General features: G+C 34.0%; 5 protein-coding genes and 2 non-coding genes across 8 annotated transcripts; 4 read left to right on the top strand and 3 right to left on the bottom strand.

Annotated features, from left to right (window-relative positions):
• The first annotated feature begins 3,045 nt into the window (after nucleotides 1-3,045).
• On the top strand, nucleotides 3,046-6,986 carry LOC113868175 (scarecrow-like protein 13). Its single transcript, XM_027503774.1, has 2 exons — nucleotides 3,046-3,235; nucleotides 4,903-6,986. The coding sequence occupies exon 2, from the start codon at nucleotides 5,106-5,108 to the stop codon at nucleotides 6,759-6,761; it is 1,656 nt and encodes a 551-aa protein (XP_027359575.1). The 5' UTR covers nucleotides 3,046-3,235; nucleotides 4,903-5,105; the 3' UTR covers nucleotides 6,762-6,986.
• Nucleotides 6,987-8,248: 1,262 nt separating this feature from the next.
• Nucleotides 8,249-9,249, top strand: LOC113852188. The gene is made up of 3 exons (XM_027482428.1): nucleotides 8,249-8,603; nucleotides 8,886-9,065; nucleotides 9,185-9,249. Exons 1-3 carry the CDS (start codon nucleotides 8,249-8,251, stop codon nucleotides 9,247-9,249), a joined length of 600 nt encoding a protein of 199 aa, XP_027338229.1.
• Nucleotides 9,250-10,829: 1,580 nt separating this feature from the next.
• On the top strand, nucleotides 10,830-10,903 carry TRNAT-AGU. The gene has a single exon. It is a non-coding gene; the product is annotated as a tRNA-Thr (tRNA).
• Nucleotides 10,904-11,725: 822 nt separating this feature from the next.
• Nucleotides 11,726-21,144, bottom strand: LOC113846975 (thymidine kinase a-like). The gene is made up of 4 exons (XM_027475780.1): nucleotides 20,689-21,144; nucleotides 14,302-14,446; nucleotides 13,976-14,097; nucleotides 11,726-12,972 (listed from the first exon to the last, which is right to left on the bottom strand). The coding sequence occupies exons 1-4, from the start codon at nucleotides 20,991-20,993 to the stop codon at nucleotides 12,717-12,719; spliced, it is 828 nt and encodes a 275-aa protein (XP_027331581.1). The 5' UTR covers nucleotides 20,994-21,144; the 3' UTR covers nucleotides 11,726-12,716.
• LOC113846967 (pentatricopeptide repeat-containing protein At4g16470) lies at nucleotides 17,511-21,131 on the bottom strand. The gene has a single exon (XM_027475768.1). The coding sequence runs from the start codon at nucleotides 20,244-20,246 to the stop codon at nucleotides 19,113-19,115; it is 1,134 nt and encodes a 377-aa protein (XP_027331569.1). The 5' UTR covers nucleotides 20,247-21,131; the 3' UTR covers nucleotides 17,511-19,112.
• Nucleotides 21,145-21,597: 453 nt separating the features above from the next.
• TRNAL-CAG lies at nucleotides 21,598-21,678 on the top strand. Its single transcript has one exon. It is a non-coding gene; the product is annotated as a tRNA-Leu (tRNA).
• A 3,443-nt stretch (nucleotides 21,679-25,121) lies between these two features.
• On the bottom strand, nucleotides 25,122-27,348 carry LOC113874549 (U-box domain-containing protein 4-like). Of its 2 annotated transcripts, none has more exons than XR_003506091.1 (2): nucleotides 25,753-27,289; nucleotides 25,122-25,668 (listed from the first exon to the last, which is right to left on the bottom strand). XR_003506091.1 is itself a non-coding variant. In XM_027512773.1 (2 exons), exons 1-2 carry the CDS (start codon nucleotides 27,165-27,167, stop codon nucleotides 25,606-25,608), a joined length of 1,374 nt encoding a protein of 457 aa, XP_027368574.1. In that variant the 5' UTR covers nucleotides 27,168-27,348; the 3' UTR covers nucleotides 25,122-25,605. The 2 variants fall into 2 exon arrangements, 1 of the variants encoding a protein (XP_027368574.1); XM_027512773.1 differs by having other exon boundaries at nucleotides 25,857-27,348.
• Nucleotides 27,349-27,945: the final 597 nt, after the last annotated feature.

Below are 27,945 nucleotides of genomic sequence, written 5' to 3'. Positions count from 1 at the left end.
TAATTTGTGGGTATTGTATTGTTTGAAAGCAGTCAAACAAATATACAGATTTTCTAAGGCAGAAGAGTATGCCAAATGTGAAATTAAAGCATCGCATATCATGACAACTTATTATGTCTCTATAACTAATTATAAGCATAATTGATTTATATTTTTCCTGTTCATTGAGCCATTTGAAAATAATGATATAGAATCTTTAATCTGTCACTTCAAAATGTTTTTTACTGTATAATTAGGTTTGAAGTAGTTATATGGTTTATCTAAAATATTTATATTTATATAGTTCTTAGTTATATTTCTTTACTTTTATTATTTCCAAAACCCTTTTTTTTTCCGACAGCCTTTATTATGCATAATAGTAAGTTGATGAGTCTTCAAAGACATTTTTATTCTTTTTAAATTTATTAAATTAGTATACATTTTAAATTTTATCATTATAATGAATAAAAATAACTGTACCTTTATTTCTTGTGGGTAAATAAATGTGATATTTTAATTTTACAGAAATATTTGTGACAGTCAATAACTATCAGCACTACTATGAAACTCATCACAAATAATTTAAGGACAAAACGTTTTTTAAAAATTAATAAATAAAAATTTATATACAATATTTTTTATAAAAATTATTAATATGTAATATATTAATATATTAAAATGTAATATATTAAAAAGTATTGATAATATAATTTTTATTACGTGTTATTTAATACATTAAAAAAACTCAACTCATAAAATACATTTATATTATTTTATAATTTTTAAAGAAAAATATTAAGCTTAATTTTAGAGTTGAAAATACATTAATACATGTCTAAAAACTGATATTAAAAAATTCCAATAATTAAATGTTACATTAATTTAGTAAATTTTAACAGTGAAAAAACCATCTTGAAATTAACGTGGAACATGGCAATACGTAGTGGGTATGGCTTTATTGGTCGCAGAGAGAGGTTAGCTGTTACTGTTAGCCACTTTAAAAAAAATGAATTATGTAATGAATAATACGAAACTTGAAAAGCACGTGACATTGACGCTACCGAGTAAGCGATTGAAGGAAAGGGCGAAGGGGTTTCCTCAACCTCACTCTCTTTCTTGCTCTGTCTTTCGTACCATAGCATCCACAGTATGAAGCCACTTTCCCGTGTCATTATCATTTTTATATATTTAAAATAACTACAAACTAATTAATTTGTCTCTTGTTAATAATAATATTCTAGCTAAGCCGTTGACACACATGTCTTACTTTAAAAATTTGGTTTCAAGAGTAAAGAAATTAACTAGAAATCAAAATTAAAACGTGATGTTTATTTTTCATTTTTAATACTTATATTAATAAAAAACATTAATTTGTTAAGAAAAATTGTAAAAATCTTTGAGTGGTGTTTGCTTTATGTTTTTCATTTTCAATCTTTTAAATTTTCAATAAATTTTATTCAGCAATAAATACAGTGTTAGGGAGGAAGTTGTTAGTATTTTTCATGTATTTTATTATAATTGCAAAAATGCAATTTTATTGTTCACGCATTAAATTATAGTCAAAATTTTAAAAAACTTTAAATTTAGTAAAAATGATCTACTAAATATTTTAATTTTAAATATTTAAAAATAATTCCATCAAATATTTGGACAGAATAATAGTTTGAGAATTTTAAGAAGAATGCAATCAATGGATGAACCATATTTACACAATTTTAAAATGCTTAATTATCTTTAAGGGAGAAGAGGAAAAAACAATTAATAAAATCTAAAGAATTTTGTATTTCGAGGAAGGAGAAATTTTTTTAAAAGTAAAAATATGATATTTATTTGCTTAATTCTGAGTAAAAGAAAATATAAAATAGTTAAATTTGCTTAAATGATGTTTTATCGTTCTTTTTCTTTGCTTTTCTCTTTGAGAAAGTTTTGAGGTTCTGTTAAAATGCATTCGAATAAGTTTTACAAAAAATAATGGTGTAAGGTTTCTTGGAACTTAATTTGTAGCTTACTTTTTAGTTTATGATATAAACATTAGAGCTATTTTTTTAGTTTTGACATTTTTTTAATAATTTATATAAATATTTAAAAAATTTTAAGCACGCTTATAACTAAAATATTTTTTTATTTGAAAATAGAAACACAAATCAATGAGGCTTCATCATCAAAGCTTTCATTTTCTATTGATGAATGATCAACATCAAACTTAATATTTATATAATTATATATCTGCTGGACGCTAGATAACTGTTATTAAAATGCAACATTAACATTTAATAATTTATTTTTAGATATTATTAAATGGATAAATTATATAGATAACAGTACCGTTCTTTGAACAAAAAGGGTAAAATTTTCTCGCTAAAGCTTATGGTATTTTTGTAACTTTTAATATTTTCATTCATAAATAAACAATTAAAAAATGTTTTTTTTTTTTTACATAATGTCTGTTTTGAACTGTTTATACTTTTTGCACAACGTATAAAATTTAATTGGGTGAAAAATAAAATTTCTTAAAGGAATCTTATTTAAGGTAATTTTGAAGTCCATTTAAATTAAATTATATTTGGATAACCAATATGTTAAAATGAAAACTTAAACTTTAGTTGATTCTTAATGTGCGTTTTGCATAGAAAACTTAATTTTAAAAAAATAATTTTGATCTCTTGCAATTTAAAAATGAAATAAATTTATATTAATGAGTTGTTAAGTAAAAATAATAATGGTTTAAAAATTAAAAGAAGGGTTGGTAAAAAAGTGAGCAAATATATGAGCATGTGTTTAATTGTTTTTGGGTAGTTAGTGCGATTCACATTTTTTGTGTTGTTTAGGATGTGGTTGTAAGATTACTCGGATTCGGAGAAGAAGCTTCTAATGAATTCGGTAATCGTATTTTCGTTACATAGATCGTTTTTCTGACGGCTGTTGCTGACCCCGAAACCGAGTGGAACTGTGACATGCGGGTCCCACATAAGGTTCACAATGTAATTATCATTCATTTATAGGGCAATTCTAATCTTACTTTTATATTATTTGTTTATAAATATATGATATATGATGTGATATGATATGATGTAATATTAAAATCACAACAACGCTCACTGATTGCTAACCAATACATCGTTTTGGACTCTGGAAACGGCTAACACCTCTCTCTCTCTCTTCAAAACTACTCTCTTCCTTCCCAGGAATCTCTGCCACATAACACATAACTGACCCAAGAGCTGCCTCTGAATCTGAGCTTCAGTCTCATTAAAAGGTATGTTATGTCCTTTCACTTTGTTTTTCTAAGGTTTCAGGTTCATGGGATATTGGGTTTGTGTTGTGGTGTGAGCAACTAGTGGCACGTGGTTTTTCTTTCTATTTCTGTTGGACTTGTCTCATGGTTTTGTTGGAGGTCCATGCTTGACTGGAATTATTAACCTGGCTCGAGTTAGAATTTGCTATAACTTTTATTTCTGTTGTCAAATTTCAGAATTTTTGGGTCTGATTTTTTGTCTGAAGATATGTTACCCGTTTCTCAAGCCTTTTGGTTCCGTTTCTTTGACATGGGACTTTTAGGTTGCACTTGGACCGTGTTTGGGCTGCCTTTTCTCTAACAACTTGTTTTCAGAACATTGTTGTGTGTTTGACTGTTTTGGTCTTTTACTGTTGTTTTCTTTCCCACCCTGTTGATGGTCTGATATTAACAATTAAAAAAAAAACTAATAGAAAAAATGAAATAAAAATAGTTTCTTTCTCTTTAGTTTGAGTTTTTGACAGTTGCTTAAAATTCTCCTATCATAAAAGTTGAAGAATTTACATTTTTTTGGAGGTTTATATGTGTGGTTTTGGTTTTTATCTCTACCAACAATTATGCTAGTCGCACATTTCCTTTGTTTCTTTTTATTAGTTATTTTTACTTGATGAGCTAATGACTCAATTTTTCTAGTCCTTCTGCTCTGTATGTGTATAGTATGAGCCTTTGAAATTACGTGCTAGCTTTTGTTGTTGCTGTAAAGTGAATTACGTGCTAGCCAACTTGCTCCAAAGTTATTTCCTAGAAATAAGGAATAAAGACTTGTTTTTGCTCCGTACTTTATGATCTTTGTTTTGTGGCTATTGGCTCTTTTCTGATCTCTGATTGCATAAACTATTACAAGTTTTACTTGTGGATGGTTTTTTAAAAGGTGTAGCTTACTTAATTGATGTTAGAGTTCTGACAGAACAACCTCAGTGTTCCGTGAAAGAAATCCAAATTGATTGGAGTGCGCATCTGTTTGCCCTTCTCTTTCCCTTTCTTTTTCCCTTTTCTAAATGTGATTCACACTGAGTTTTTTATCCCGTGATTCCTGCAGCAACTGAATAGGATTCTTCATATGCTTTGTGGTAGAAAACTTCTAAAACAGAACCAAAATGAATTGAGCATGTTTGTTTGCATTTTATAAAAAGAAAACTCTTTTTAAAAATGTAAACAAACATGAGTCTTTTTATTTTTCTTTTGCACCTCTAGAAATTGTGCTACACTTTCAGATCATCATCACCAGGCATACTATATTACTCCCTTGTGGTGTATTGTATAACCTGGTTCATAGGAAACGTAACATATCCTTGTCTTGTTATTTGAGCATGAAAAGACCAGAGCATTTGAAACTATTTTCTGCCACAGTAATGAAGTCCTTACTCCTTTCATTTTACAGTGCTAATTCTGCCTTAAGGGTTGGCCTGATGGATTCCCGCATGATTTCAATTTTTTTGGCCACGTGCAACCTCCTCACTGACCTGAAATTTTTGTATAGATTGCATCATGATTGCAAGTTTGAATTTTCTTTTCTTAAGCACATCTCCGTTTTATCAGATCTTGCTTAACATTTATTCTTACTTTATTTAATCACTTATTTAATCAATATTGAAGCTCCATTAACAATTTATTATCTTATTATGCAGGTTGTGGCTCTTTGCTCATATTTAAAGAATCTAGCTTCTTACCCAAATGGAGACCGACCGTCCAACAGAACGGTACAATTGAGCTTTATGCATTTAATAAAAGGGTGACCTCCAACAGTTGGGAAGCTTTTTTACAATTACAAAGTTTGACTGCTCATTATTCTGATCACTTTCTCTCAACTGAGTATATACATTTCTTTTAGATGCAAACGTCTCAGAAACACCCAACTTCAGCTGGTATCCATTTATACCACCAGCCAGTGCAAGGCATTGATCCCTACACTCATTACCAAATATTACAAAGCAATTCATGCCATGATATCCATGAGAGTGGCAGTCAGGGAACCAATATTTCTTTTGAAGCATGCAAGGAGCAATACTTTACCCTGGAATCATCTCCACCAAACACAGGTTTCATAGGTTGTGATTCTCCTTCTTGTGCAAGCGTATCATCCAATAGGAGTACTTTTTCTCCACAAGCTTCTCAGTCTTACCATTCAGATCAACATCATTCATCTGACAACACCTATGGATCACCAACAAGTGTACACTCCAGTGCGGATGATAGCTATGAATTGAAGCACAAACTTAGAGAACTAGAGATTTCATTGTTGGGGCCTGAATCAGATATTGTTGACAGTTGTCACTGCCGCTTTGAAGGTGGTCTTAAAGGAGCATCTCCATCAGCTAAATACAATTGGGATCATATTGCAGAAATGATTCCAAAGTTAGACTTGAACGAAGTCCTCATTCGATGTGCACAAGCTGTGTCTGATGATGATATTGAAACTGCTGTAGGCTTGATGAATAATGTATTGGCAAAGATGGTATCCGTTGGGGGTGATCCAATTCAAAGGTTAGGTGCTTACATGTTGGAGGGTCTAAGAGCAAGGTTAGAATCATCAGGGAGTCTAATCTACAAAGCCTTGAGATGTGAACAACCAGCAAGCAAAGATCTAATGAGTTACATGCACATCCTGTATCAAATTTGCCCATATTGGAAGTTTGCTTACATATCTGCAAATGTTATCATTGGAGAAGCAATGCAAAATGAATCAAGAATTAACATAATTGACTTCCAAATTGCACAGGGAACACAATGGTTGTTACTTATCCAGGCTCTAGCAAGTCGTCCTGGTGGGCCTCCATTCATTCGAATAACTGGTGTTGATGATTCACAATCATATCATGCCAGGGGTGGAGGACTTCACATAGTAGGAAAGCGCCTCTCAGATTATGCCAAGTCCTGTAAAGTGCCATTTGAGTTTCACAGTGTTGCCATGTCTGGCTCTGAGGTTGAACTAGAAAACCTAATGGTTCAACCCGGTGAAGCTCTTGCTGTAAATTTCCCTTTTGTTTTGCATCACATGCCAGATGAGAGTGTGAGCACAGAGAACCATAGAGACAGGCTATTGAGATTGGTGAAGAGCTTGTCGCCCAAAGTCGTGACCCTTGTTGAGCAAGAATCCAACACCAACACTTCTCCATTTTTCCAAAGGTTTGTTGAGACCTTGAACTATTACACTGCTATGTTTGAGTCAATAGATGTGGCCCTCCCAAGAGATGATAAACAAAGGATTAGTGCAGAACAACATTGTGTGGCTCGTGACATTGTTAACATGATAGCTTGTGAGGGACCAGAGAGGGTGGAAAGGCATGAACTCTTGGGAAAGTGGAGGTCAAGATTTTCAATGGCTGGTTTTTTACCATGCCCTTTGAGTTCCTCAGTGACTGCTGCAGTTAGAAATATGTTGAATGAATTCAATGAAAATTTTAGGCTTGAGCAAAGAGATGGTGCTCTGTATCTAGCTTGGAAGAAGAGATTTATGTGCACCTCTTCTGCTTGGAGATGTTACTGAGTGTATGTATATTTCTTTTTGGACCTTCAGAAATAATTCAGTCATTTCCGCAGTATCTTAACAGGACTAGAGCCTAGAGACTTAGCTCTGTTCCATGCTGAATCTTTAAACTTGTTGTAATGTACATGTCAATACTAGAATGAAAGAAAAAGAATCCTCATAGTTACGTGCCACTTTTGCAGTCTTTATATAATATAGTAATTACTTGGTGATGATCTGACTACACATTTTACTATTTTAATTCTTTTTTCTTTATTCGTTTATTTCTTTTTACCTTGACCTTAGAAGCGATAGCTTTTAATTTATACTTCATGGGTCACAAAATTTTGGCCTACTGTTTCCCTTTCTGGAATCACAAAACAGTGTATATAATATGAATGGACACGTGTAGGAGACCTTGTATGTAGACTTGGTGAAAAAAAAAAACGATTACACGTTGGTTCCTATATGCAAAACTCATGAACAATTGGTAAATCATAAGTCGTGTGTGATGTACTATTATCTGAAGTCGTGAAAAAAGTATCCATAACTTTCCATAGTTTTAACAATTTCCATTTTATTGTGTAAGATAATAATATTTTTTTAAAAATAAACATTAAATAAAAAGCTGTGTGCAGAAACGTAAAAAGGATGTTGCGATTCGTTTCTTGCAATGTAAAACGTATTTAAATAATCTATCTTGTTTTTCGGATATGCTACTAAATTTAAACAAATAACAGTCTTATTAATTACAACTTAAGATCAGGCATGTTGGACCTTGTACATAGTTTCAGATTCAGATTTAGAAACGACCACATTGTCAATCACTAATTTAACAAACTCTCTATAGAACGGTTATTATGGGGTGAAGAATCGAGGGAAGTCCACGAACCTTGTCATGCAAATCTCAACCCAAAAACAAAATTAATCAATTAATTATTAAAAATATTTCTTATCATTTACCTCCCATATAGCCCTTTTACATAACTCACGCAAATTGCTTCGTTCTGGCTCCCAAGTATTCAAATCCGCAGTAACAGGTAAAATTGTCTTCCATCCCAATCTGCATTGTCAAATCCACAAATATTTACCCTTTTTCTCAAATTTGAATTATATTATCATCCTTAAAAAAATGATCCTCGAAACTTAAAAATGTTCAATTTTTATCAACGATCCTTCTGTTATTTCATGTGATACTACGGATTTTAGTTTGATCATCATGAATACCACCATTTGAGACTTTACCAGATTTTCATGAATTTTATTTTTATTGTATGAGGCTTTTTATATTTTAGGATTTCATCCATATGAAATTGAATGCATGATATAAGTTTTATCTTAATATTCAATTTTTTTTCTTTTTTTTTTATCAGGAAGTAACATCATATCAGTGTGGTATACTCATAGGAACTATCGAAATCAGTTAAGGATCAATAATTATATTTGTCATTTTTGAAAAAATAAAAGTTTTGGGGTGGTTATAAAAGCAGTGATAAGGGTGAGTGAGGATGGAAGAGATTGAAGAGAGAGCAGAGTTACAGAGAATGCAGAGGGAGCAAGAGAGGGAGAGAAGGCGCATACGTGATAGGCAAAGGAGACAATCAATGACTCAAGAACAAAGAGAAAGACATCTTGCAAGACGCCGCAGAAACTACCAACTCCGAAGACAGAGAGCTGCAAATTCTCATGCTCCATTCATTCCTCAACTTCAAGCTCTAGAATCAAGTGTAGGTGAAGCCAGTACCAGTGATGAGTTTCATGGTGTTACTGCTTCTACCTCTCTAGTCCTCTCTCATGCCTTCGCTTTCCCTGCCCTCAACCAAGCACAACAAACACACAACTTTCAAACCAATGTTGTTGAAGGTGCGTTCTTGTTATGTTCATAAATCGTAATCAAAAGACAGAATGTTTATTTAATTTTTAATTTTCTTAACTTTAGTTAGACCTCGGAGCTGAGTTTAAGCATCTTTAGCTGCATTGAAAATACAAAAGTATAATAAATATTTTTTTTTAATAAAAGATGATCAACTGAATACGAAAGATTGAGGTTAACAGATTTTTTTTTTTTCTATTTCATTTTCTGTTCATTAAACTAAATTGTGGGTTCTTATTTTTTAATGTCAGATGCTGCAGTGCAATCAATAGGAGCATCAGTTGAATTGGAAACTCTAGCTTATAAACCAGCCAATTCACCAAGAAAGTTACGTCTAAGTCGTATTAGAGGTCTTGCACGAAACCTTACACGTTCAATGGTTGATCCTGATGGTCCTCACCATGTTGCAGCAGAGTTGATAACTAAGGAAGATGCATCAGTGACTAATTTTGGTGAGTAATTAATTGGTTAAAGAGAAATGTCAGAGATCTTTTTAGCGGAGGAATATTAGTTTGCACCTTTAATTATTATTATTATTATTAGTTTGAATAATCTTAAACAAAAAATTCAGGTAGCATGCAAAAATCCTTGCGTTTGAATTGTGTGAAGCGCCTTGCACGATCAAAAATTTGCTAGAAGAAGTGATTCAGTCACTTGGCAACAAGAGCTTTATAGGCTTTAGCTAACTTTATTAGATGAAAGGTACATTGCAAAAAGTTACTTATCTGTGAACATAATTGATACATAGCTAAATTAATTGTGTCTGTGAATTTATCAATCTTTACTTGTATCACTTTGTTTTTTCTAAAATGATTACATCATGATTTTCAGGGAAATGCCTGTCATGGCTTATGACAGAGAGAGGGAGATAGCAATTCCCAGTTGACACTAACAACATATTTTATTGGGCTAGCTGGTAGATGATGATGGATAGTACTAGACTGATTTTTTATTTTTCCTTATTGACATGGATAAAATAATTTCATTTTTTTTATTTGTATAAAATTAATTATATTATAATTTATTTATTTATTTTGGTAATTATTGAATAAAATTTTTAAATAAATGACTTAATTTGAATAATTAAAAAATTATAAATATTTGCTATGAGTAATTGAAATAAAAATAAAATAAAATCACGCATAAACAAAAAGTGTAAAGACTAAAAAGGAATTAAACCAATAAAAAAAACCTTCTAGAACTTCCAATTTGAAGAAAAAATTAACACTTTAAAATTGACTTCAGCAAATGTAAACTTGTTTCTTGCTTGTTTTAAATTGGGTCATGCTATAAGAACTAAATAAAATTTTACCAAAGAGATTAAAATAAAAAATAATTATTAAAATTTTTTAAAAATTAAAAATAAATATTGAAAACATATTTAAATCTTAAATATATTTTAACTTCACAAAATACAAAATAGAACAAAGGATTCTATTTCATCAGAGCAATAATACCTTTTTTTATTATATTATATTTTATCTGCATGTCAAATTTCACATGAATTAAAGTTTAAAGGAATAAGTTAGTAATTAGTTTTAAAAAGTTGACTAATGTAATAAATTAATAAAATCTAATTTGTAAAACATATTTGTCTGTGTATCATTCTTTCATATTATAGTTACATATAAAAAAGGGATATCAAATGGCGTCAATTATCAAATTTAATATAATGATATATTCAATAATTTATTATCACAAATAATTAATTAATTTATTTATTAAAATGAATGTTCTCGCAAAATAGATTTAAATCTATAAATTTCACATTATTTAAAAATAAATAAATACTTTATTACTACTACTATATTTAAAACTTTGTTAGAATTAATTTTGAATATCTAAAAATAATATATTTATTAAAAAATATTTAGGACATTCTTATCACCATTATATTATTCCAATAAATTATCACCATTTTAATATTTCAAATTCAATCATAAGAACTTAAGTTAATTCTTTTATTTTTAATGTACAATGTATCATTTAAAATAAAAGTGAGTAACTATTATTTGATTATATATTTACAAATGTTTAAATTTGTAGAATTTCATAAGCGTAATAATCATGACAATAGCACACGATTAATGAATCACAAATTATTAAGATACTAATAGACTGTTAATTAAAATAAAGTGCATCATATATTCCTTAAAGATTTGAAATATTTGGGTGAAATATTTAATATCTTATATATTTGTAATACACATCAAAAAGCTTTCATAGCTCAGTTGGTTAGAGCACCCGTTTAGTAAGCGGGAGGTCTTGAGTTCGACTCTCAATGAAAGCATCCTATTGTTTTACTGGCGTCGCCTCCATTGTTTTACTTAAGCTATTGAAGGCAAAGTAACCAAGTTTTGAAGTCAAGTTTGCAATATCACTCATCGCTTTTGAAATCGTCAATGCCAATTGTCACCGACCAGTATCCTTATGGTTCTTATTCATTTAGTTTTATTGAAAAAAGAAAAAAACAAGCGCATAATTAGTCTAAATATATAACATTTTAAACTTTCTTTTACTTAAAACACAACATCATTCGCAATATCAAATTTTACTAAATATGAAAAAAAAATTAGTCTAATTTTTTTTCTCTTCAACTTTTCACTTGTCTTTATAAAAAATCATCCACTCGATGATGATATCATATGCGAAAACTATCTTTTGGGACTGAATGGCTTTGCTATGCCTTGCGATTGTTCTTTAATTCTGAGACTGTCCGTGTCTACCTGAGTTTAATTTTATTTTCGCAAAATAGTCTTTTTTATTTTTCTTACTCTTATATTAAGCTGCTCCAATTGTCTAAATAATCTTAAGGCTTGCAGATTTCTTGTGACTTGCTATTAGTTTTATTTTTGCTTTCCTTAGTTATGGTTATAATAGTTTGACATGCCCCAAGATAATATTAAATTACTTTAATAAAATGTTCATAAGTGGGAACTTATACTTATCATTATATTTTAAAATTTCAAAAGATTATTAAATTAATTTTTTTATTAAAAATGATAAATTATTATACTCTTTCTTTTCCCTTTAAAGCCTCATTCCTAAACACATCTTAAGTCTCTTAACACTGCTACCAAACAGCAAGCTTTGAGATCTGAAATAGCCGGGTAGAAGACACTGAAACTGAAAGGACTAAGAATTATGCTGTAACAGTGCTGAGCCTAATGTGCTATATTCCCTGAAGAAGAAAACAAACTATTTTTGACGAAGTACAACACTTTACTTTAATATGATTAAATTCTTGCTTGTCTTAATGTTGCTTTTACTGAGATTTGTGGTTGTTTCTGAATGTCTAAAGAAGCAACATATCTTTGCCTTCATCCATGCAAGGACTGATTCAGAGGACTTGGAACTGCATCATTGAAGTTTGTACTCATGCAAATCTCTGATGCTACACACTCCGAAAAAGTACCATCGTGTTTCCAAAAAAGCCATATAGTAGTCCAGGCAAATACTGAGGGCTTGGAATTTGGAGTACCATGATATGCTGAACCCTGCAAAATCCATAGGAACAACAAATGCTGCAACATTGTCATAGATGGCAAGGTTGGACACATTAAGATTGGAGACTTTAGGTTGGCAATGGCAATAGAGTGGCAGAGCATGCTGTATCACTGATGACTAATGAATTAACGGGCCGTTTTTAACAGTGGTACCTCATGAATTAATTTGAACAGGATTAATATTGCAAAGGTCATTGATAAACATTACTAAACTGTTTTGAAAATTATCATATTGTTACATAAACCTACAGTACGTAAATTAGTATATTCAGATTGATTAATCCCGTATATATAGTTCGGAGCTGCACCAACCTCAAATCTAAACACAATTTACATCAATTGTTTTGGCTTCAAATTATAATGGTAAAGAAGGACGGTATATAGTCCCCGGTCCACCTCTCTTATCTGTTTGAAGTCCACGTCCATAAGATGAAGCAAGTTCAATACTAGATTTTCATTTAGAATTAAGCATTGAAACTATATTGACAAGCTTAATTGAAAAAAGATCCCACTTGACAGTTCTTTGTAATATGTAGATATGGCACAACCATGATTGAACACTAAGCAGGCATGCAACCGCTAAGAATGTGGACCTATTCATGTATGGGAGCCACATTCAACCTTTTGAGATTCAAGGACAAGTCTTGCTGCTTCGATGGCTACCTGTCCATTGACATAGTGCTGTCGACACACTGGCATGTAAACATCCTCTCCACCAATTAACTCAATCTTTATCTCTTGTGTCTTCCTCAGGGTAAAGAGAGCATGCTTCCCACAGATTTCACATCTAGCAGTTAACTTGGTTACAGAATCAGCAAGGGGAATTATATCAAGGACAGAACCAAAGCTCCTCCTGCCAGTAAATGTAGAAACACCATCAGCATGAACTTGATGGTGTAAAATTCAACCATAACCGATTGATAAAACCCCAAGCAAGACAAGATTTGTTCAATAAGCACGTGTACAAACAAATAGAGCTTTATTAAACTCAAGTTTGGGCTTGAATATGCTAGACTGAAATGTTGGACTTGGCTCTAATCAAGTCTAAACTTTGGTGCTCACATGTTAACAGTAATCCTTTTTCCAGAATAAATAAGTACCAGGAAATAAAAAGTGAACTTGCCCCAGGAAGTCCCATTTGTTAGTCTGTCCTACTCCAGAGATTCCAAGAGCCATAAATATAGGCATAGCAACAAAAATTTAGCTTAGTCACTATCATTCCGCTGAGTACTTAGTTTTGTGGCTCAACAGCTCAAGATGATTTTCTTTTCAATACTCAGTTTTAGAAATGGTTCTATATCTTATTGAAATCTATAAAGTATTCAGCTAATGAATGGATTCTGGTTGTTACAGTGTGTATTTTCTCCCAACAGAACTTGTAACCATGACCATTATTAAATAGACAATTCGTATGGCCTGGAGAGAATTAATATTTACTTACTGGGTTTCTTGATATTTGGAATTTAGCAAACCGATTTGCAAGGCGTGTCATCTGTCAATTACAAGTAATGATGAAAAACAACTTGAAATTTTAAAAGAACAAAACTTTTATGTTGTTCTTTAGGTGTTGTTAGTGCGGTTTACTAATTAAAACTGAAGTTTTATTTTAATAAAAATTGTATTTGATGTTATTTCAAATTACTGAAGTAAAACTTCATTCTCGATTGAAGAACAGCACCAAAAAGGGTACTGCATTTAAATTTTGTCTATTTTAAAACTAAGTATATATAACTCAAAAAACAAAGTCAAACTGATATTAACTTGTCACATTACGAAATAATCGAAAGTTTGGCTTCTTTTGAAGCTCCACCAAAACAAAAGGAAATTTTAAAACTTAATATTACAAGTAATATTACCTCAAATAGTTACCATCTAGTCCTGCAACTATTACTGTTTTTCCATCGTGATCAGCAGCTTCACGACAGAATTCATAAAGGTCTTCAAAGAATTGAGCTTCATCAATACCAATCACATCCAGCTGTCATCATCTATCACTTGTGAGAGTCAAACAAAATGCAGGTGGCAAACTACAAAGCCTTGGAGGGGGAGAGGGGGCAAGGAAAATTATAAACAGATTAATCATATTATTACAAATTACAATCCATGTACACAACTACACATTAAATTTTCTGCAGCATAAATATAATTAATTAAATACTTATGGAACTTCAAAATATGATACCTGCTCATAAGCATCAACTCCAAACTTCTGCTTGAATGATGACAAATTTGTCAGTGCCCAACATGGTAATTTTGCACCATCATGTGTAACAATTGAATCTAGTCCATATCTTGTATCCTTGCTTGATTTAATTATTGCCACATTTCTGCATCAAAGAAACACAAAACTTAAATATGTACATCATGAATCAGGCTATTGCCAAACCATTCAGCAAATTTCCTGAAAGATAAACTATAATCGGGGAATTTGCCATACATCCACATACTAATCACAGCAACACAAGCTTCACATGTACATAAAACACATCCACATAGAATGTTGAAACCAAGGTAGTCAAAATCGCGTTTCAAATCGTAGAATCATACGATTCTACGATCTCCAGGCAAGCTTCCGTGTTGAATCGGTGGGATCGTGCTTGTCGGAGCGTAAAATCGTTGAAACGCACGATCCCGACGACGCGAAGAAGACGACCCTTTTGAGCCCTTGACCCGCGACACAACGCGCGAAGAAGATGACTTTTTGGCCCCTTGACCCGCGACCCGACCCGACTACATTAAAGGGGTTGGAACCCTAAAATCAGAAAACTTCTACGCAGGTTTCTACCTTTCTTCTTCCCTCTATTCTTCGATATTTCTTCCTCCTACTCTGCTGTTCGACTTGTCTGCGTCTTTCCGGCACTGCGACTTGGCTCAGGCGACTGGGATTTGGCTCCAGCAACTCAAATTTTTGTGCAATTGGGTCTGAGATTTTGTAATTTTTGTGCTCTGTTTTTTTCTTCTTCATCTAGGCTATTGTGTGTGACTGGGAATTCTGTTTTTGATTTCGTTTTTGTGCTCTGGTTTCTGTTTTTTGTGCTACAGTTTGTCTGTTACCATTAGATAAAATGACTTCAACCAGTAGTCATGCTCCTCCCTCCAAGTCATTACCAAAAAATGCACCGAGAAACAAAAGTGACGTAGCATGACAACATGGGATTGCAATTGAAGGTACAAAAAAAATTCAATGCAAATATTGTCAAAAAGTTGTAAGTGGAGGTGCTTATAGATTGAAGCATCACTTGGCTCAAACAGCCAAAGATGTTGGAGCATGCAAATCTGTCCCAGATGATGTCAAAAAGCAAATGTGGAATTTACTTGTAAGCATGCAAGAAAATTTGAATAAAAAATCAAATTCCTTTGCTGACTGTTCTGCTGAGAAAGAGACTTTAGATACAAGTAGTGAAAGCAAAAGAAAAACAAGTGAAAATGAGATGACTGGAGGAGGAAATATTTTTCGGAAAAAGAACACCCAAGCAACAATCAACAACATATTTAACAAAACTAAAAGAGACGAGGCTTGTCAAGCTCAAGCTATTGGAAGGTTTTTTTATAATAATGCCATATCATTCAATGTGGCAAGAAGTGATGAATTTTCTGTTATGTGTAATTTAATTGCTAGCCATGGTCCTGGATTTAAACCACCAAGCTATCATGAAATTAAAGTAAAGTATTTGAAGAAGGAAATAGAGTTAACAAAGGAAAGATTAGAAGAATATAAAGCTGAATGGAATACTGTTGGATGCACATGAATGACTAATGGGTGGACTGATAAGAGGAAGAAAATAATATTGAACTTCTTGGTGAATAGTCCTAAAAATACTATTTTTTTGAAGTCTATTGATGCATTTCATAGAAAAAACAGCTGATAAAATATTTAAAATTATTGATGATATTGTTGAAGAAATTGGTGAGAAAAATGCAGTTCAAGTTGTGACTGATAATGCAACAAATTATAAAGCTGCAAGGGAGATGTTGATGCAAAAAAGAAAACACTTATATTAGACCCCTTGTGCAGCACATTGCATTGATTTGATGTTAGAAGACTTTGAGAAGAAGATACAGATTCATGAAGAGACAATTCCAAAAGGTAGAAAAATTACAACCTACATCTATTTAAGAACGGGTCTTATTTCTCTATTGCAATATTTCACCAAAGGCAAAAATTTGGTAAGGCCAGGAATTACTCATTTTGCTACATCTTATTTGACTCTAGGGTGCCTTCAAGAAAATATAGAGTTGCTTTGATAAAAATGTTCACATCTAATGAATGGAAGTCCTCTAAGTTTGTTAAGACAAAGGATGTGAGAGTTATAGAAGAATTGATTTTGGATAGAGTTTTGGAAGGATATAATCACTTGTTTGAAGGCTGCATTTCCTCTTATCAAAGTTCTTCGAATGGTTGATTCAGATGAAGAAACTGTGAGCTTTATTTATGAGGCAATGGATCAAGCTAAAGAGAATATTCAAATTACTTTCAATGGTGTTAAGAAAAGGTAACTAACTATAATTTATCAAATTAAATTAGTCTCTATTTTGTGATCTATGTTGTATTATGTATTAAATCTTTGTAATTTGCTCTTTATCAGTTATGTACCTATATGGAATATCATAGAAATACTATTGATATGCGTCTACCAACTGATTGGTGGATGTCTCATGGAGATGAGTATCCTGAGCTTTAAAAATTTGTTATTCGAATACTAAACTTGACATGTAGTTTTTCTGAATGTGAACGTAACTGGAGTGCCTTTGAGATGGTAAGTAGAAATTCTTTTTTCTAAAACTATGTACCAGGCTAGCCAACTATTTTTTTTATCTTAAATTATAATTTAATATATTATTATTTGTTTAGGTGCATACTAAAAGAAGAAGCCGTTTGAAGCAAAATACAATGAATGATGTGGTATTTGTTATGAAAAATTCAAAATTGGCCAAGAAGAAGACAGCTAGGAGAGTGAAGGATCTTCACATAAATGTAGATGATATTTCATCTGACAATGAGTGGATAGTGAAAAATAATGATAGAAGAAATCATGAAGATTTAGGCCTAAAAGACAATTTGAAAGATGAGGACATTCAGGTTGATGCTCTTGAAAAAGATGGGGACTTGGATTTAGACCAAGGATCAAATCAAGATGTTGGTGTTGGTGATGTTCCTAATATAGACAATTTAGATGATGAAGGAGATGATGGACCAAATGAAGATGATGAAGGAGATGACGACTTTTTTTATTATCAAAATATTTTAGATATGATAAAATAGATATTTAAAGTTTAGATGTTGATTTTGTATTTCGTTTGGAACTTTATGTTGGACATGTTCTTAATATTCATCTTTTAAAGTATTGTGGTTTGAATTAATGTTTTTATTTTCTTTCTATTTATACTATTTTATATGTATATATATAATTTTGTGGGATTTTACGTTCCATGTTACGATCCTACGAGTTACGATCCTGAACCCCCTCTCCGATCCTACGTAAAATCTCAATTTTGACTACCATGGTTGAAACCATTCTATCAGCATTAACATCCAGAATTACCTTTCCTTGCTCTCTTAAAAGATGAATCCACTTGTTTCCAACCATTAGGTTTGACTCAATTGGAAAACAGAATTCAATGTGGATAGGCTTTATATTGAGCATAGGGCTTAAAAACCACTGGAAGCACTGTATGCTCAGAGCCTCTCCAATGTATTAGAACTTTTCTTTTAGGGAGGGTGATAGAGATAATAGACTAGAAAAGTTTATGTGAGAAGGATATGAAGCAAACTGAGACTCAGTAGGCCTGAATAATTAGTGTTTGTGTAGTATGTGTCTTTACTCTCTAAACAGTTATTTAGGTAGCTAAGGATCTGAACTATTACTTTTGTGTATTATTTCTATCTTTACACAGTTATTTAGGCAGTTACAGCACGGTTTAATGGTTGGTACATGATGCTTCATAGGTATGGGGCTTGGGTGTGATTATTCATTGGGAAGTTCCATTGTTTTCTGAATGTAGGAGGAGAAACTCTTTGTTAGGGGGAAACTCCATTGTCTATGTTCTGTACAACCAGATTAACAAATACATGATTCAGTGCACTTACTCCCAAGTTTAACAGAGGGGGAAGCAGCAAAAGCAACCATGGCAATATAATTCTAAAATTTCCAGCTTAAAAAATTGTGGGGGTTTAAGTCAAAATCTGAACTTTGTGTCAGATTGGAAAATTTAAGAAAACAAATGGAATTTTGGCTAGACAGCATATGATATAAACTGCCCTTCATGTGAACTTGCAAACTTCATTACAATGCTCATGAATTATAAATTGTCTCATACATTTATAGTCATTTGTATACACGTTTAATTTTATTTTTCTGTTTCAAGCAGGGGAGATAGCATAGAAGCATGAATGTGAATCTATGAAATTGAATTTGTTATTAAATGGAATATACCTAGTCAGAAACTTATCATGTTAAACTTGATACAAATTTTTTTCAGAATAAACGTTATTAATGATCGTCCAAGAGGATAAAGGATTTAATCTGGGAATTTTCACCATTGGTGATAATTAAAAACATGCAGGAATCCCAGGAAATCACTTCAAACATGTTTCTAAACTAAAAATATAACATCTCAGCCATGTATGTTTCTAAGAGAGTATAAAATGATTGTGATCCAATAAATATCAAGGAAAACAATGAGCATAAAGAACTGCATCATACTAACTGTGATGTATACTCAGTCTCTTCATAAATTCTGTATACCGATTCCTAGGAGGAAAAAAATAACAATTTGGCTATCACCCATCATCTTGCCAAATGCTACTATTGGAGACGCATTATTCCTATGTCACTGAACAAGGTACATGCTAGTACAACTCAAAGCCCTATATGTTCCTCTTCAAATCTACGTGTAATTCAGCAGCTTTCCTTACAAATCAGAACATTGTTTAAATTCCTAAAGCAGCATGTCTAGTTCATCCAGAACAATGCAAATTGCATATATCAAATTTTAAGCAGCAGAACGTTTGTATCCCATGTTTTCACTGCTTAAGCTGTGTTCATCATTTGAGGTAATCTCTCGAATTCCCGGATAAACTGCATCAACCTCATTTTGCACCTCAATCCTGCTATAACCTGGCTTCTTAGCCATCCCTGATTCCGTCAATGTAGCCCTAATCTCCTCACCATTGACCCACAGCCCAGAAGAAGCATAAGCATTTGCCAAGACAACATACTTTTCAGCATTAATATTAATACTTTCACACTCAAAGTACTTCTTAGATGCAATTTTTAACAGGTCTAAGTCACCATGAATCTTACAAACCCCAAGCAAAGCACTCCATATCAATGAGTTCTCCTTATAGGGTGAATTCAGAACAAATTCATAAGCCTCTTCTAACTTCCCAGCACGTCCTAAAAGGTCAACCATCGCTGCATAATGTTTTGCCTGTGGCATAATTTCATATTCCCTTATCATTAACTGAAAATATTTATGCCCTTCATCAATCAAACCCCCATGGCTACAAGCAACCAAAACTGCAAGAAAAGTAACATAGTTTGGTCTAAAACCTTCAGATACCATTCTATAAAAAGACTCTAAAACCTCCATTACTCTTCCATGTTGACCATATCCAGATATTAGAGTAGTCCAAGTAATGGTATTTCTACTCAAACATTTATCAAACAACAACTGCCCATCACAAATACAACTGCATTTAAAATACATGTCTATTAGGGCACTGCTGACTACAACATTATCCCTAATCTGACACTTGATCATTAAACCATGGGCTTGTTTCCCAGGTTCTAATGCTGCCAAAGTTGCGCAGGCTCTGAACACTGATGCAAAGGTATACGGATCCGGTCTCAAACCAGCCTGTCTCATCCCATAATAAAAGTCCAATCCAACTTCTTCAAGGCCATTTTGAACATAACCAGCTATGATTGCATTCCACGAAATCAATCCCTTCTCCATCAAGCTGTTGAACAGGAAGTGAACAGTTTCTAGACATCCCAACTTTGCATATAATATTAACAATTTGGTTTTCAAATATTCATTGGGAACATATCCAACAACAATCATGTGTGCGTGGATTCTTTTGCCCCTCTTATACTTTTTCCAGAATATGCATTCCTGCAGCATCAGAGAATATGTTCTTGGGTGCACCGGCAATCTTGTTCGGCACAAGAGCCCAATTGCCTCCACCAACCTTCCAGATATACACAGACCTCTCAAGACCTTATCCAAGTTGGGGTCTTCTTTGCAAGGCTTGACCTGAAAGCTGAGAATACCTGACTAGTGATGATTGCAACCATGGCATTCCAAAGCAAAAGCCTTTCCCATTCAGAATCAAAGTACAAAACGGATAATGACTTCAGACATCAATGCTTTTTCATAACTAGTTGCAAGCATGATGCACCTATAACAGTAAATGCATATAACCACGACAAACTACACTCAACAATCAATTATTCAAGCAGAGAAATTAAGATAAACACTAAATAAATAAACAAAAATCCATTTTAGGTAAAATGGTTGTTTTTTTAACAATGAAATTGAAGATAAAAACAGGAGAGGAGTTGACCTGCCGTTGGCGGTTTCCGATTGAATCCGACGAAGGAGTGAGGTGGTTTTGCCGGCGAACATGGGACCCACTATGACATGAATCTCGCCGGAAGGAGGTGGAGAGGGATCCGTTTGCAAGCTTTGATTTTGAGCTGTGCAAATTAAATTATTGAACAAAAAGGACGTTGGGTTGAGGCGCAGATGATTGGGGATTCGAAGTGGATTGTTGAGGAAAGAGAATGAAGTTGAGGATTGAGAAGGGACCGAAAACAGATCAAATTTGGGAGTTAAAACTGAAAACCTTGGGTTGAGGATGGACTTCATCCTACAAATGGCGGGTAGGAAGAAGATGGGTTTAAGGGTTTTGGAAATGGGAACACAAATTTCTCATCTTATGCAAGGGTTTCACTTTGAGTTGGAGGGAAATTTTGGGGACCGTGCTAAACTGAATTGTCAAGCATTTCCATTATTGAATAAAAGCGACTTTAAGAAATACTTTAATCAATTTGTAACCGTTACAAATGTTGTGATGTATAACCATAACGCTCAAAGACTTCGAGGTTTTGGATTCATCGCATGATGGATTATGAGTTAAAATATATATTGTTCTTGAAACAACTATTTTTCTCTCTTAAAATAAAATTTTCTCCTTTTTCTATATTCTCATTCCTTTACTCACTAAAAAAAATACTTATTCCTTTCTTTATTAATTAAAAACAATATGAAACTCCTACAGAAAGTCATTTACAACAAATAACACTATTTTAAAAGTATATTATATGTTAAAATTATATAATTAAATAATTTTTGAGAAAAATTATGAAAACGTATAATTTAATTATTTAATGAAAATTTCAATTTAGAAGGTCAACAAACGGGATAAGTATGTGAATCGTATTATGTAACTTAAGGAAAGCAATTAACATCTGTCAAGATGGCCGAGTTGGTCTAAGGCGCCAGTTTCAGGTACTGGTCCGAAAGGGCATGGGTTCGAATCCCATTCTTGACATCTATTTTGTCCTTTCTCATGTTTCTCGTTTATTGTTTTGGTTAAACTCGTAATACAAGGCAAAAGCAAGCAGCACACAATAAATGGGGATTTATTTTAGGCCCAAACTTTTTCATTTGCTGAAATTTTTCTACGCTAAAGTTCAAAACTTCTTGTTCATAAAAAAAGAATTTCAAATTTCTGGACATTACAATTTAGGCTAATATTTTTTACAAACATAAACTAATTTATCTTTTCGGGTTGGCCATTGTAGCCTTGCCCAATGGGCCTAGATTTGAGCTTTTATTATGTCATGGACTAAATAATGTTTCACTTGTAATAATTTTAAGGAATGGACTAATCTTCTCTCATAGATGATAGACTGAGTATTGTATAATGTTTCATTTCACATCAATATTGGTGAGACTCCTTTCAAAGTGGTGTATGGTCACGATCTTTGTACCATTGTTAATTATACACTTGGTTGTTATAATCCTCCTGCTTCACCAAAAATATATCATGTGTTTTACATTTCTCAATTAAAATTGTATAAAGGGAAGCATCAAGTACTATATGTTCCATTACTTTTGACTTTTAATGAATGGTGTCCTATTTTACAACCCATGCAGGTTCTGCAATTATGGGCCATTGTGAAAGGCAATAAGTTGGTTCTCATATGTTAATTAAATGGAAAAGCTTAAACATATTTGGTGTCTCTTAAGAAGACATTCACTCATTCCAACAAGACCATCCTAATTTCAATCTTTTGAGGAGGTTGATTTAAAAGGGAAAGGTAATGTCACGAGTATGAGGACAAATTTCAAAGACAAATTGAAAGAAAAAGGAAAATGACAGGTAACTATAAATCCAAAGGCAAAGACAATCAAGAAAAGTGTAAGGTTTAGAATAACTAACTCTCAATTACATAACTATAAATGGAGCCTCAAATGAGTATATAAAAAAAGGATGAAGCAATAGAAGGGTGTGTATGAATTGAGAGTTATGTTTTCTTCTTTCTTGAAATCTTTTTATATTATGAATTCTTCTATTCGGCTCTTAGTATTTTTATACTGATTCATTAATATTACCATCACATCCTTTCATTTTCCATTCTTCATTCTTTATTTTGATAGCAGTTTATTTAATACTTACATCTTAAGCATGTCAAAAACTTTGGGCAAATTTTGGTACATTCCTTCTCTTTGTCGGCTTCTCCTTCATTGGGCTTGTGGGCATCTAAGCGTGAGTGCTTGAAACTTCAGGCCTTCGATTCGAGTAGGTCGAGAAATTGCTTCACAAAGGCTCCAAACCTTTCCCATTTGACAAAAATGGAGGACAACAAAGGGAAAAAGTTAGACTAGGCTTGATGCTACTTTGTTGCAAAATCATGACTTGTTTTTACTTTGTTGCAAATTCTGTGTAGCATTAAAGTTCTTCCGCTAAAATTACCATATGACATTATAATATTAAAGTTTTGTTACTAAAATTGTAGGATGACGTTTTTGCCCTTTTTTAAATTTTTTCAATTTATTTATTCATTTACATTTTATTAATTTGTATTAAATTTATTTGTATGTTTCTTGATCTTTTATATTTTGATATTTATTTCTTAAAATAAAAAGAAATAAAAGTTTAATATTCTTTTACAAAATAGGAACTTCTTATTTTATACATATATATAGATCTTAAATAGAGAAAAATTAAAATTAAAATAATCATTTAATATTTTTTATTTTAATAAAAATTTATCTTTACAAGTGTTAATATATCTAACATTTGAATAAAATTTATTTGATATAATATTTGTATACTTCATTAAGATTGCTTAAAATTTATTATATGCATAATATTATCATAAGGCGAATCTAAATTCTTAAATTATCTCTTTCTTTGGACAAAATTTGGGGGAAAAGTTTACTAAATAAGTTTATGATGGATAGTCACCGATTATAATGGATTTCAAACAATAATATTAAAGATATTGTAATATTAAAAAAAACAGCGAAAAGAAAATTGTAGTTCGAGAAAATTAATTATTTTGAAACATCTCAGTATATAGGCAGAAATAGTGGAAACTGGAAAACTTAGTCAACATATATTATCAACACATGGAAATAATTTAAGTGTAAAACTTCTATGGGCAACCCCCCTCTCAACCAAAAACAAAAACTGATAGTTAGGGATTAAATTATTAAAGGTGTCCAATACTATGTCTAAATACAGAGCAGAATTCTCTTCTATCTACTACTAGTTTTATTTTACCTTTGAGATGACGTAGAAGTGAAAAATGACGAGTTTGAAAGCAACTTTGAGTAAAAGTTTTGCAAAATACTTGAGACTTGAAAGACAGCAACTTAATGATAGAAAACGTGAGAATTCATCTATCTTTGTGAAATCTTATATGTTCCAAGATGCTTCAAACTTTTGCTTAAGATAAACCACTGCCATCTCACCAAATCGATTCACCTTTTGATGATGCAAGCAATCAACCTAATAATATATATAAAACCCATACTTTTAAATGAATGAAAGAAGAGAACACCGACACCCGGTTCTTCAAAACTTGAAGATTTAAAAGTGCAACCATCCAAACAAGCGGCAGGACAAAACATACCTGCTCTGCCAGCTAGTTGGTGATTATTATAAGCGACAAGAAGATTTGAAACGGGAAAAGAAAATAAAAATCGCGAGGTAAGATGCTAGAAGAGGAAAAATTGTACTACAAAAAATGATGCAATCTGTGGTAGAACTAAACTGCAAGGTGGGGCTCTGATTTGCCATACAGATGTAACTTGGAACCTCATATGGTAGCACCCAGCGGGTGAGACGCTTTACAACAAGCATAAGCAGCCCCAGAGGGACCTACAGCATCACCATCCCATTTATTCACATAAACACCCGCCTAAACAGGTCCCAACCTTACCCAATACACAATTTCTTCCCTACCAAACATTTCTATCGATATAGATTAAATTAAGATCTTCCACTAGGAAAGCGCGCAAGATCTAAACGGTCCTTAAACAGCCAAGGATTAACCAAACTCCATCTTACAAGGCTTATCTTAACTGAATTTACCAGGTCGTGCTCTACTATTTTCAGAACGCTGATAAAATAGATTTTCTAAAGACTCCTCCGTCCTTTTTAATAATTCTTACGATTTTCAGTTATAAGCTGAGAAAATGTTTGCAAATCACACAAACTTGGGTCCTTACAGAGAATTCTCAATGCCATACAAGTTGCTGGTTTCGCTGTCAACTTTAGTAAGAACATATTCCATATTTTCTTTGTCAAGATTCCGGCCACTCAAACTCCAAAATTTCATGGCAAAGAAGCACGAAATAAGGAATTAAGTACTGGGTATGAAAACTACGTATATTTTTCAGAGTAATAGTTGAATCGTCAAAAACAGCGGATTTCAGTTTAGTGTATCATCCCGGGTGGTAATAAGCCAGAGGGAAATTCAATGGAAACAGCCTATGCAACTCATTCATTCAGCAGTATCAAATAAGCGAAACTTATGCTCGGTTTTGAACAAAAAAATAATTATGGACACAAACATTCCTGCTAGTATAGTACAAGCTTCGTATTTTCATTACGAGCGGGCAAATTAATTAACGGTACAGCAATACAATCAGAAACCCTTTTCACAAAACTAGGGTCATCTAAAGTAAACAAAAGAAATTTAGAAACCTAATCAACCCGAAACTCAGAAAATCATGTAATCCACCAGGAAACACAACAAATTGAAACAAGGGAAAGCAAAATCCCAAACCTAGCTATATCCATCCATACATCTAAGGGTCAGTCTATAGCTGGCTAGCTTCTTCTAACTTCAATAAACATCGTTCCAACTATCTCAGCCACACTGTACAAACCAGCAAAAACACTATATATACAATAACCAATTACATTGTATAATTATTACCTTCCTAAGTAGTAGTAATGTAATTACGAGCTTGAAGACGATGCTTCTTGTCTTGATTCTCTCAAATATCGAAGCAGCGTTTCAGCCTGCAAATCAAACCACCCAAAAGCTTCAATAAAAGGAGAGGTTGAAAAAATTACATAAATCGCCAAATACAAAAATTTACTTACATGGAATGCATAATGATACTCAAGATAAGAATTAATAATAACTTCAGCTTCCCAATGAAGATTTTTGTTTGTTAACATGATCCAATTGGTAGGGATTCACTAACCTTGTGCTTAGCTCGAACACTCCCAGTCTGAGAAAGAGCAACAAGAGGGGGTATCCCACCCTCTCTTACTAGAAACCCTCTATTTCTGACACTGTCAACACAGAGCTGAAGAAGGGTCAAAACGGCAAACTCCTTTCCCTTCACCGACCCATCTTCAATGGCTTCAACAAGCGCAGCGATTCCACCTTCTTCCACAATCGCATCCTTCCCTTCCTGAATGCCCGCCAAGCTGTTGAGCACCACCATTGCCTTCTCTGCCATGCCGGTCCCTTGCTCCGCCACCAGCTCCACCAGCGGCTTCACCGCGCCGGCGCTCACTGCCCTTTCCTTGTTCTGCTTCACCGAACACAGCTTATACAGCGTCGTCAGCGCGTCCTTCTTCCCTCTGTTGGAACCGTTCAGAAGCAGCGAAACCAGCGGCGGTATTGCCCCCGACGCGCCGATCGAGCTCTTGTTCTCTTCCACCAACGCCAGGCTCAACAGCGCGCACGCCGCGTTCTGCTTCGAAGTCTCCGTTCCCGTCTTCAGCACATATATCAGCGACTTAACCGCTCCAGCATTAGTTATCAGCATCTTGTTGTCCTCGTGTAGAGACAGGTTCAGCAGCGCCGTCACGGCGTGTTCCTGTGTCCATGGATCGCTACACCGAAGCAGAGGAACCAGCACGGGAACCGCGCCGGACTCCGCGATCAGAAAGCGGTTATCGGCGCGGTTCTTCGCCAGAAGCCTCAGCTTCGCCGCCGCTGATCGCTTAACCGCCACCGACGGCGACTGGAGACCGTCGATGCAAATCTTCACCGTCGGCTGAAGATCCTCCGGCGAAATGCTCTCGATAATCTCCGTGGAGAAGTTCTCCCTCTGCAGGAACCCCATGCAGGGTTCCGCCTCCGGCTCCTGCTCGGCGTCCCCGCCGGCGTCGCTCTTCTGCACGTATTCCGGCGACGGGAGGCACGCCAGCCTCTGCAGCTCGCCGGAGATGTCGCTGCTGCAGGCGGAGAAATCGCTGAAGGCCTGGGAGAGATCGAGTAGGTCCTCATCGGCGCTGGAGGACTTGACGGATTTGTTGTTCCGGGAAGCGAGCTCGCCGAGTCGGAGGTCGACGACAGAATCGGTGAGGTTTTCCGATAGACAAGCGGATTTCTCGGTGAAGGAGCAGCTACTGTTGTCGTCTTGGAAGAAATTGGAGCGTATGGTGCGCATGGACCTTCCGATATGTCGCTGCGTTTTGGAGGAAATGGAAGAGTGATACTGATAACTCCTCGTTAAGGGAAAACGGCTCGAATTCGAGCCTGATTCCTCCAGCGAAACCATTCTCCAAGCTTCCACGCACACTAATTGGCGATTAGGGTTTGAAGTTTTTCAGTTTCTCAAGTCTTAGGAGAGTTTCATAGTTAAAAAGTGAGTGAAGGCTGCGTCAGGGTGAAGACGACGAGTAATAAGGAGAAGAACAATAACTGTTTCCCTTTTTGTTTTTTTAATGTTTATTGTTACTATTATTTATTTATTTGAAGTGAAATAAAATGGCTGGTTTTTGCTGTGAGTGGTGGAGGCTTTGGTATCGGGGGCGGGCTACGATCACAGGGCGTTTAGATTTGTAGTGGTGACAGTCGGTGGTGATAAGGTGGGACCCGTGTGTTTGTACGCAGAATCGACGGTCAGAGAGGTGTCGGAAGGTGAACGAACTGAGGGGTTGGATTGGGAAAATTTTGTGTAGGGTCGTCGGCGTCGGCCAGAACCGTCGTCGTTTTGTGCGACCTTTCTTGACTTCACTTCATGTCTGCCCCAAATTACCGAAATATCCTCGTTCGAATTTTCGAGCTCGCTTTACCTTTACCTTTACCTTTCTATGGTTTGGTGACATGGAAAGATTCTGGTGCAGAGAGCTATACGAAAAGACTCAATTACAGTTGTCAAATCAGAGGAATGTGTGCCACGTGTTGGCGTCACCAGGCCCTGAGTTTTGTGCTTTGGTGTTAACTTATATCAGCGCCGTCTGATTTACTGATCTGTATTTTCTGACTTATTTATTGCAAGTCAAAATGATTTTATGGGACGAAAACGAAAAATGTTTTGGGTTTACCTCATTTAG

Source organism: Abrus precatorius, unplaced genomic scaffold, assembly GCF_003935025.1.
Source record: "Abrus precatorius isolate BTA unplaced genomic scaffold, Abrus_2018 Scaffold10, whole genome shotgun sequence".
NCBI classification, from domain to species: Eukaryota; Viridiplantae; Streptophyta; class Magnoliopsida; order Fabales; family Fabaceae; genus Abrus; species Abrus precatorius.
Note: the sequence above shows the minus strand (reverse complement) of the source record. Positions and strands in the feature narration are given on the sequence as shown.

Excerpts from the sequence above, each read along its gene's own strand:
- LOC113852188 (XM_027482428.1), top strand. The coding sequence starts at position 8,249 with ATGGAAGAGATTGAAGAGAGAGCAGAGTTACAGAGAATGCAGAGGGAG. Across the intron at positions 8,604-8,885 it reads TCAAACCAATGTTGTTGAAG|GAGCATCAGTTGAATTGGAA; the intron begins GTGCGTTCTTGT and ends TGCAATCAATAG. Across the intron at positions 9,066-9,184 it reads TGCATCAGTGACTAATTTTG|GTAGCATGCAAAAATCCTTG; the intron begins GTGAGTAATTAA and ends CAAAAAATTCAG.
- LOC113846975 (XM_027475780.1), bottom strand. The coding sequence starts at position 20,993 with ATGAAGTCCATCCTCAACCCAAGGTTTTCAGTTTTAACTCCCAAATTT. Across the intron at positions 14,447-20,688 it reads TCGGAAACCGCCAACGGCAG|AAATGTGGCAATAATTAAAT; the intron begins GTCAACTCCTCT and ends TCTTTGATGCAG. Across the intron at positions 12,973-13,975 it reads CTAGATGGTAACTATTTGAG|GAGGAGCTTTGGTTCTGTCC; the intron begins GTAATATTACTT and ends ATTTACTGGCAG.
- LOC113874549 (XM_027512773.1), bottom strand. The coding sequence starts at position 27,167 with ATGGTTTCGCTGGAGGAATCAGGCTCGAATTCGAGCCGTTTTCCCTTA. Across the intron at positions 25,669-25,856 it reads GTGTTCGAGCTAAGCACAAG|GCTGAAACGCTGCTTCGATA; the intron begins GTTAGTGAATCC and ends TTTGATTTGCAG.
- LOC113846967 (XM_027475768.1), bottom strand. The coding sequence starts at position 20,246 with ATGCTGCAGGAATGCATATTCTGGAAAAAGTATAAGAGGGGCAAAAGA.
- LOC113868175 (XM_027503774.1), top strand. The coding sequence starts at position 5,106 with ATGCAAACGTCTCAGAAACACCCAACTTCAGCTGGTATCCATTTATAC.